General features: G+C 29.6%; 1 protein-coding gene across 1 annotated transcript; it reads right to left on the reverse strand.

The window, feature by feature from the left end:
• Positions 1-870: 870 nt before the first annotated feature.
• On the reverse strand, positions 871-5,494 carry LOC139867200 (cytokinin riboside 5'-monophosphate phosphoribohydrolase LOG5-like). The gene is made up of 7 exons (XM_071855531.1): positions 5,223-5,494; positions 4,926-5,023; positions 4,486-4,516; positions 4,296-4,395; positions 3,818-3,888; positions 2,948-3,091; positions 871-1,164 (listed from the first exon to the last, which is right to left on the reverse strand). Exons 1-7 carry the CDS (start codon positions 5,328-5,330, stop codon positions 1,066-1,068), a joined length of 651 nt encoding a protein of 216 aa, XP_071711632.1. The 5' UTR covers positions 5,331-5,494; the 3' UTR covers positions 871-1,065.
• Between the last annotated feature and the right edge of the window lie 5,950 nt (positions 5,495-11,444).

An 11,444-nucleotide genomic window follows, 5' to 3' on the forward strand; every position in this document is an offset into this window, starting at 1 on the left:
ATTGGAGGGGCGAGGGCCCCCTCCTGCCCCTGGCCCCAAGCCTTTCTCATTTGGTTTTGATTATATGTATATTACACGGATAAAATACTCTCTATTCATTTATTAACCCTTTATCTAAATAATAAAATTCATAAATATACAATTTTTTAGTTTTTACAAAGTAACCACAAACTTTTTAGTTCTTACAATGTAACCACAAAGCCTTATATTATTATTATTATTATATATTACATTAAATTACATTATATTACATTATATTATATTATATTATATTATATTATTCTTTATATTATTATTATTACTATTAAACTTCTAAACCTCGTTATTAAAACTTCGACAAAACGTCTATCTGAACATAAACTATCGATAATTTACATTATATTATTATTTATTACCGTTATTATTATTATTATTATTATTATTATTATTATTATTATTATTATTATTATTATTATTATACCTTTAAAGTTAGTTATTAAAACATCGACAAAACGTCTATCTAAACGTATAATATCGATAATTTATAAACTTGACGCAACGCAAGGCCCTTCCACTTGTTAGTCTTTAGATGTATAATCTTAATAAAAAGAGAAAAAAACTACAACCAACGAACAAATTATTAACAAAATAAAAGATGAGATAGAAAGTAAATGGCATATGCTTCACGTCTCTTATCTTATATCTTATAACTATCATAAAAGATAAATTATAAAATGGGCCAAAGTGGACAATGGCAACATGTCACTACAAGATGCAATTTCAGTATGTGGGAGACCCTTCCCAAAATAAACAGCTAATGTTCGTATGCATTGTACTATGTTTTGTACATCTAAAATATGATAATTGAGATTATTTGTATCAATATTCCAATTTATTTCAAAAAAGAGTTCCAACCTAATTAATCAACCGTCTCCATATCCAACGAACTAAACTAAAAACTGGAAATCTTGGAAACACACTATTTACAATTAAATTTACCCTTAACTTTCTATATAAGAAATAGAAAAAATAAAACAAAACAAAACAAAAGGAAATTAAGTAAAGAAGTTAAAGTTGTCATTTTCATCATCGGGCTAACTCGGAATGCAAAGATGCATTTAGCTCCACTTGTTCCGCCTCCCATCTTGCCTTTGCCACCACTCCATCATGCATCGGTACGTAATCCTACACACCACAATTTTACCATGCATCAGCTAATTGTACCGAACAACTTTTTATAAGTTTGACACTTTGAGAAATGTATTTTTTGAACGGCAAGATTTGCATCAAGAGGGAAGTAACCAATCGGGGGAAGCGGTGGGAAGCAAAAATTTTTTTTTTTTTCGTTTTTTGAAAAAACTTTGTTCACGAACATTATAGATGAGATGAAAATATGAACATTTAGTAGAGACACTTTGTGATAAATGTTTTTATTTTGGCGGGAAACGCTCGAAGAAGTAATATATATCAATTATCGCGTTTTTCGAGCGTATATTGGGGTTTAGATATTAGGGTTTATAGGGTTTAGATATTAGGGTTTAGAAATTTAGGTTTAGGGTTTAGATTTAGGGTTTAAATTTAGGATTTAGATTGGGTTTTTAACACGAACGGTTTAGAGTTTAGGGTTTGGTGTTTTGAATTTATGGAATAAACCCAAAACACCAAACCCTAAACCCTAAATCGGGCTAAATTTTACTTCACAAAACATGAAAAAAAAATCGTTCATATTCTTCACGAACAATATTATCTTGAATGTTATTTTTGTCGATCGTTTTCCCGCATAAATAATAACATTCATCACGAAGTGTCTCTTCTAAATGTTCATATTTTCGTGTGATCTTGATGCCGGAAAAAAAAATAAAAAAAAACGAATTTTTTTTTTGTTGCTTCCCCCCGATTGGTTACTTCCCCATTGATCCTGCCCATATATATATATATATATATGTATATATATATATATATATATATATATATATATATATATATATATATATATATATATATATATATATATATGGGTCCAACGGGTCTTGCGTGTTGATAACACGGGTCAAGCTCTATAGTTTTCAATTTCCATTTTAAGATTCAGTTTTGCATTTCAGTTCTCACATTCGCGTTACTATAGTTTCGCGTTACAATTTCAGTTTCACGTTTTCTGTCTCAGTTTTCAGTTCCGCGTTTCAGTCACTAGTTCATTTTTCATTTTTCGTTTACAGTTTTCATTTTCGTGTTTCAGTTATAGTTTTCAGTTTCACATTTTAGTTTTAGCGTTTCAGTTTTCAGTTTTGCATTTCAGTTTCATTTTTCAGTTTCGCATTTTAGTTTTCAGCTGCGTTTTCAGTTTTGCATTTCAGTTTCAGTTTTCAATTCTGGTTATCATTTTTAAGCTCCGTGATTCAGTTTCAGTTTCGTGTTTTAGCTTCATATTTTAGTTTCACGTTTCAGTTTCAACTTTTTGTTTCAGTTATCAACCTCAAAGCCACTTAACTCGTTTTCAAGAATCACAATCCAACCTCCAATTAATAGAGTGAAATAAAAACTTATAAAGAGTTTCAATTTTCAGTTTCAATTCGCGTTTCAGTTATCGGTTTTTAATTTCGTGTTTTTATTTCAGCTTTCAATTTTGAGTTCATTGTAAGATTTTTATCTCATTTTATAATTTTAAGGCAAAAATTGCTCTCTACCCAAACCCGACCTGACCCGAGTGGGTCTATCCCTTTTGGTCCTTAAAAAAGCTGACTCATTTAAGTTCGATCTGTTTTAACCTAAACTCATTCGGATTCAACCTGAACTAATTGTCGGGTAATATAGAATGAAAAACACTTATTTTAAGATGGACGGATTACCCTATGTTAGATGGATGCCTTTAAACATTATTTTAAAATTGACTTTGTTATTAGACATTAGCTAATTTTGAAAATTTATTTGAAAACTTTAAATTTGTACTCCGTAAAATTTAAATTATTACCTCGAGCTTTTGTACTAGTTCTTTTGCGTTAGGTGCAGAAACAATGATATGACGTTGAGCTGGCATAATAAATCCATCATCCACTGCTTTGTCAATGAAGGTAAGTAGTGAATTATAGTAACCATCCACGTTCAATAAACCCACCTATCAACAATCAACAATCAACAATCGTTATTTATCTTATTACATTTGTACATAACAGAAATTGTGATGTGGTTCAGCGGTTGGTGGCCTGCCACCTTTAGGAGAGGTCAGAAGTTCGACCCCCGTTAGCTACATATTAAAAACACAATTTCATCTCTGTCATGAAGTATCCACCTATGACACCTTTCCCATATCGGTTGGGTTGGGGAGGTCAGGAGTTCGACCCCCGTTAGCTACATATTAAAAACACAATTTCATCCCTGCCATGAAGTATCCACCTATGACACCTTTCTCATATCGGTTGGGTTGGTAAAGGGGATGGGGTTTTACTTGGCCGTGCCCTTGGATCAGTTTCAAGATTTCCTCTCGGGCAGCGATGAGGGCGGGGTTTATCTTATTGGAGGGGCAACTGTATTTTAAGGGGAAAGAGAGATGGACCATTTCAATTGTTCAGTTTTGTGATCATCAGCATATAAATTCGTATTTTTTTAATAATATATATACATTCGTTGCATTTTAACAATATTCTGCATATAATGTAAAATACGTGTGCACCTAAAATGTATTGTTGCGAATTTAGACCCTTAAACAGAAAAAGTAACTAGTGAAGTGAATTACATATATACCCTCCTTATCTCTTATTCCACTTAAAATACAGTTAAAGAAATTATGTTTTTTTCCAAATTTGGAGAAACAAAAAAGTTGAGGGCTGGTTTGGTTACTTACAGGCTTGTCATGAATTCCTAGTTGGGCCCATGTAATAACCTCTAATAATTCTTCCAATGTTCCATATCCACCTACAAACATTTATTTAATATTAAAATATAGAATTAGAATTTAACTTTAAATTACAAGTTTATGTTTATAATTATAATTATTCTCAAAATCAATGATCCTTTGACCGTGACATGTTTGATATTTAGGTACGTGTGATTACTTTAAATTAAAATAAGTAACATTAGAAATTAATTTTGATTATATTAAATTGAAAATGAAGAAAAAAGTTTTAAAAGTGTTGATTGGACAAACAATTTTAGATAAATATCTCGTCATTTAAAAACATTATCCAACACGAATATTGCACTTTAATAAACATTACTAATACTAATGAGTAAACACACAGAGGATATTATCTTTATACTTTTAGAATTAAATTTAAATTTTAATTTATATAATGTAACAAGTAAAGCAAAATAATTAACACCTGGTAAAGCAATAAAGCAATCAGAATGGCGAGCCATCTCAGCTTTCCTTTGATGCATATTAGATACCGCTCTTACTTCTCCTATTGTTTCACCCGTTATCTACAATTTTTGATTTATAATAGTCAAAAGTGATGTTAAAAAAATATTTAAAAAATACGTAGTAATATTTATTATTTTACAATGTCCTACCTCTTTGCACATAAGGGTCTTAGGAATAATCCTGAGAAAAATAAAAAAGTAAATAATCATTAAGTTGAAAAAGAAGAAGCTATAACTATGGGGTGTTTAATTAGATAAGCTTATAATCCTTGTTTTGGTTTTATATATTTTCTAAAAAGCTAATGCACTTCATTTTCGAGATTTTTAACTTACACCAAATAAATAAGTTTATGTTTGGCTAAAAACTTATAACTAGATGCGACTTAATTGATTATGTGGAGCTTTAATACATAAAGTGACATATATAGACAAAGAAGTACATGATATATAATGATATACTCGCTAATTAATTATTTTGATTTTACCATCATAATAAACTTAATAGTTTTTTTTTTTTTTTTTTTTTAATTATACTAATTTCTTTCATAAATTATAAAAAGTTTATGTATATGTATGGAGGTACGTATTACCCTAGAACATGACCACCACCTCTATGAACTTCTTGTGAAACCAATCCCATTAATCCTACACTTCCTCCACCATAAACAAGATTTAATTTCTTCTTTACCTTCAATAACAAACAATCAAAATCAAACAAGAACTTAAATAAAAATAAAATCGTAAGAATTAATTTACTTCGAACGTTTTATGCAATGTGTAACGTACATACATACCAAATTCAAACCCCGTGTTTACTTTGTAATTTATTTTCTAGTATCTTGATATAGTTTTATAAATTGTGTGCCGTTTAAAAAAAACATACGTACCAATTCTTGGCCTAAATCGAGAGCAGCATCTCTGTAACAATCTCTTTTGCCAGCACTGCTACCACAAAAAACACAAACACTTTTGAATCTTGATCTTGCTACTTCCATATTGTTTTTGTTATTTTTATTCCAATTTGTTTGGATATTTTAATTTCTTTTGAATGTGATTGTGGTCAGTATGGTTTGAATAACAAAGGAATAACATAGGGTGGGTTGGTTTATATAAGAAACTTTGAGAAGCAAGACTGGATTCGAGTCTTGGAACTATATTGGGCCACGTATATACAGGGCAAATAGTTACTTCATTATATATTCTTCAAATAGTTAGATACTTGTTTATATATTAAATTAAATATATACTAGTTTATAACCCGCGTTTTCACGGGACTTAAACATAATAATGATCTACGGACGAGATTGCCAACCACTATTACATAATCTCGTAAGTAAGTTAAAGTAGTCATCTACGACAGCTTAGATAAAGTAGTTTTCCATGACGGCTTCGAAATCATAATTTTTATCAACTGTATGAATTATAGGAACCAATAATATGTTAGCGCCCCCAATAATTCTTCTTAAGCTTTCTGGACCGTGTACCCATTAATTGATTACTTTATGTGCCCGTACTTGTAATTCGCCGATACCAAATACCCGCATAATACAAAAATATATAATATAACTAATAAAAAAGGTAACGTAATAACAAAATCAAAGAAATGTATACATATGATTGAAAATTATAATTATAAGTATGATTAATAACAATGTGTAATTAAATAAAAGTTGCAGTTTAATAACCCGCAAATTTTAATGACTCACCCACAACTGTTAACGGACAAAAATCTTTGTCCGTACCCACATATAAAGAATTTTTTAATCAAATATATTAATTATTACCTTAAATTAAATATTAAAATAATTGATTAATAAACTGTGTATATATAAATTTTAGTTGATTGTAAAAAAATCTTTGTCCGTACCCACATATAAAGAATTTTTTAATCAAATATATTAATTATTACCTTAAATTAAATATTAAAATAATTAATTAATAAACTGTGTATATATGAATTTTAGTTGATTGTAAATACTACTTAATTATGTACGTAATTTTTAGATTTAGATTTAGTTGATTCGTATTCGTAATAGAAGCTCAATACAGTTTCAATTTGATATTAACATATCACTCCTTATAATATCTTATCTTATACTTATTTGTATAACTATAATAACTTTTATGAATTTAGGAAAATTATAAAGATAAATATTTGTGTTTATCCATGAAAGGACACTTTGGGAAAAAATAAATTAAGAATTACATATTGGTCTATTAGTCTTTAAACTTAATTTGGATGGTTAGATTAAGAGGGTAATTTATGTAATTTGCAAACCCAATTGTTGATGATGATTTAATTTATTAATAGTTGCTCTATTAAGATCAAGGTTGTAAAAAACGCTATTCGGAGATTAATCGGTCGGGACATTTGAAGGATTAATTGGCAATTCGGAGATTAATCAGAGATTAATCTAATGTTGACCAATGTTAACTTTTAAAAATAAATATAATAAAAATAAATAATAACTATAAATATATTAAATATAACAGTTTAAAAAATGAATAATTGATTAATAATTTTTAACCGAATTAATCCCGTTTAATCCCGAATTATGTCCGTTTAATCTCGTTTAATCGTGTTTGACCGAATTAATCCGCGTTGACCGTTTTTTATAGCGAATTACATTAAACTTAACCGAAGTGTTAGAATTCCGTTTAATCGTCGATTAATCGCCGTTTAATCCCGTTTTTTACATCACTGATCAAGACTTTATTTTAATATATAGTAGGATAGGCATGGTTGCAAAAATCGGAAGAATCGGCAGAGAACTCAGCGATAACTTGTTTCCAGGAGGCTTTCGAGTTCCCGTTTTAAAAATCGGTCAACTTTCAATTTTATCGGTCAACAACCGATGAATTCATATTCTCAGTCAATGTCCGATGAATTGAATATCTCCGTCAACATTTGTTTATAGCTCTATATTATATTATGTATTATAAAAATTATCTCAAAAGTCTAATATATATATATAGTCAACAACCGAGTTCTCCCGAATTTTTGCCGAGTTTTTCGAGAGCTCCCAAAAATTGTCCTGCTGAGAACTCCCCGAGTTCCGAGTTCTTCAACCTTCAGAATAGGATATGATAGTATAGGGAATGATATGATATGATATGATATAGATATATATATATATATATATATATATATATATATATATATATACACGCACACACACACACACACACACTTAGTTTAGAGCCTGTGCGTTAGACGGGTGAGTAAATAACCGTGCAAAATCAACTGAGTTCATCAAACAATTATAGACTATTTATTTAGAGCTAATATTTTCAATAAAATGATAATAATTGAAAAAATTATTAAATTGCTAACACTTTATAAAATAGTTAGTGTATGGAGCCCGTGCATTACACGGTAATTTAAAAAAAATATAGTTAAAAATCACTTTCCAATTTTGCTTTAATAGGTTTTAGAGTCTGTGCGTTACACTGTAGATAAAATAATGGTGCAAAATTAATTGATTTTTCAAACAATCATTCTTTTGAGTTTAAGAGCTCGTGGTATTAAGAAAATTAAAAGTTCATTTTTATTAATAATATTTTTTTGGGGTAAGCGAGGAAATCCTCCTATGAATGAGCACATTGGCTCCCCCATAGAAGGTAAAACCTTGGGTAACCCGAGCGCGATACCTGGTACCAGGTGAATTGCGCATTATGCGCACCCTCTAGTCACACTCCATTTTTGAACAATTTAGCATAGCCAGGAATTGAACCCGGATGGTGTGCTTCATTGGGCAAATCGGTGGCCACTCAGGCAAGCCTGAATGGTTATTTTTAGTTTTATTGATAATATTAATTAGTAAATAACTAACTTAGTAATATTTTTAATAAAATGATGATAATTGATAAAATTATTAAATTACTATCACTATATAAAATAGTGAGTGTATGAAACCCGTGCATTACACGGTAGTTAAAAAAATAGTTAAACATCACTTTCTAATTTTGTTGTAATAGGTTTTAGAGTCAGTGCGTTGCATGGTGAATCAGATAAAATAATGGTGCAAAATTAATTAATTTTTTCAAACAATTATTCTTTTGAATTTAGCGAGAAATTTTAAAAGTTCTTTTTTATTAATATTATTAATTAGTAAATAACTAACCTAGTTGTTTAATTAAATTAGTTATACTTTTATTATTAACTACTCCTTGTTAACTAAATTAATAATTAATAATTAGTAGGATAATAAATAAAAAATATGTAAATAACGCATATTATATATTTTAAAGGAGTACACCTTATCTATTTATATCTTAGGAATTTACGAACTAACATTTATTATTATTGTAACACCCTGATTTTTTTTTAATAACACAGCGGAAGTATTTACATATTTACCAAAACAACCTTAGTTAATATTTACAAACCATAGTTAAAAAATCAACTTAGTTAACATTCCAAAAGCAACGGTGTTACATAAAACAGTACAAAGAGAAAACATAAGAGTTTAGCTCGTAGTCAAACATGTCTTCTAACCCGTCCGCAACACCCGTCCTAACCAGCAGTACCTAAATCTGCAAGGGGAGGAAATGTGGGGGAATTAGCACAACTGCTAAGTGAATGGATACTATCTAACAGACCAAGCATAAGCAACTGAACATGCAAAGGTCACATATATGCTAACGTCCTGAACTAGCATACAAGAACTGAAAATATGAGGACCGGCAGCTTGTACGAGCACACGACTTAGCTGATCAGGCTACAGTCTACCGATAGTCTCCTTTACTGATTCCACTGCATTACTGATGTGCGTAGAGGTGTATACGAAATAGTTATATTTTTGTTACGAAATACTATTAAATACGATACAATTTTACACAAGTTATTTATTTATTTATAGAGTGGATATACCTAAACTTTGCTACAACACTTATAAGCAGTGTACCTAATCGTACAGTAGTGTAGTTTTTAATAAGTCCGGTTCGTTCCACAGGGAGCTAGCCAAGTTTAACGCTATATTTTTAAAACTATATTTGTATATATATATAAATATATATATAAGTAGTATTATTATTATAAAAGGGGATTTTTTACCGTTTAATGACCGGTTTGTCGATTTTAAAATTTTAGTCGCAGTTAAAACCTAATGTAAAATATTAAAAATAAAACTTAATTTAAAGCGTAAAGTAAATGACAATAATTAAAGTGCGATAATTAAAAATGCGATAAATGAAATGACAGTAAATAAAAGTTGCGATAAATAAAATGACAATAAATAAAATTTCGATAATTAAAAAGGTACGATAATTAAAAGTGAAATTAAATAAAATGACAGTAAATAAAAGTGTGATGAATTATGAAATAAAGGAATTATGCTTATTTAAACTTCCGTAATTATGATGTTTGACGTGTTGATTTTAGTTTATTACCATGGGTTAATTGTCCTTTGTCCTGGATTATTCAATATGTCCATCTGGTTTTTGTCCATAACAGTCCATCAGTCATAAATATAAAGTGCGAGTGTCCTCGTCAAATTATCCTTATATCCGAAGTCAAATATTCCAACTAATTGGGGACTAAAACTATAATTACACCAAATTTCCTTATATATAATTCACCCCTGTTTTAATAAGTCCATTGACTATTAATTCATTCCCGTGTCCGGTTAAATGAACGATTATTAGTACTTATAAATATCCCGCCCATCGTGTCCGATCGAGTGTATATGGTTATTTATAGGTACATTCAATTGTAAATCTTTATATTAAATTAACAAACTATCATTCAATTAAACAAATATAAAGCCCATTACTAGCCCATAGTCTAATTTCCACAAGTGTCGTTCTTTTGTCCAAACCCCAATTATGGTACAAAGCCCAATAACCCCGTATTTAATATTTTAGCCCAACATCATGATTACTTCGATTTAAATAAGCATAATAATAACTTAGATACGAGACATTAATTTAAAAAGGATGAACATAACTTACAATGATTAATAATAGCGTAGCGTTACACGGACAGAATTTCGACTTACACACTTACAACATTCTCTAACATACCCTTATTATTATTAAATTAAAATTAAAATTATAATATATATATATATATATATATATATATATATATATATATATATATATATATATATATATATATATATATATATATATATATATATTACGTGAGAGATAGAGAGATTGAATTAGGTGTAGATATTCGGCCGAAAACTGCGAAATATATAGGATGTCAGCTGATACTGTTCACTATGCGACCGCATGGATTTTGCACTTCCAGGCCATGCGATCGCATGGCCTGCTTTTCCAGCTCACAAAGATTTGTTTTCTTGTTTGCCGACGGTTTTATATATAATATAATATATATATAATTTTAAGAATTAATTATATATTATATTATATTCATGTGCATAGTTGACTTGTAATTTTTAGTCCGTTGCGTCGAGCGTTGAGAGTTGACTCTGGTCCCGGTTCCGAATTTTCGAACGTCCTTGCGTACAATTTAATATCTTGTATTTTGCGTTTTGCGGCTCGTACTCATGTAACTTTTAGACGTTTCTCATCAATAATTTGAACCACTTTGATTGTACTTTGTACTTTTTAGCTTTTTGGTCGTTTGCGTCTTCAATTCGTTGAATCTATCTTTTGTCTCACCTTTTATTATTTAAACGAATATCACTTGTAAATAGAACAATTGCAACTAAAAGCTTGTCTTTCTTGAGGGATAATGCTATGAAATATATGTTCGTTTTTAGCATTATCAAATATTCCCACACTTGAGCGTTGCTTGTCCTCAAGCAATATAGTCTTGAAATAAAAATACTAGAATCACTTCTTTATTCTTCACACTTTGTACATCAGTGATTTCTATACGGCGGTATGAACAATGGTAGTAACGATGTGGTTTACAGTCCCACATGACTATGAAAATTTAGATCCTTAAGGATATTGGATCTTTATGAAAACATTTGATCTTTTTGAAAATTCAATCTAGCTTTTACCTTAGATAAGTTTTCCGGAATAACCCTTCACCGGTGTTTACAAATTGTTTTTGTGGGTTTGGTGGGTTTCAGATTTGAAAATTTTAGCTCAAAACTTGCGGTTTTGTGTCACCCACTTGCTAACCTTGT

Source organism: Rutidosis leptorrhynchoides, chromosome 9 (genome assembly GCF_046630445.1).
Source record: "Rutidosis leptorrhynchoides isolate AG116_Rl617_1_P2 chromosome 9, CSIRO_AGI_Rlap_v1, whole genome shotgun sequence".
Classification (NCBI taxonomy): Eukaryota; Viridiplantae; Streptophyta; class Magnoliopsida; order Asterales; family Asteraceae; genus Rutidosis; species Rutidosis leptorrhynchoides.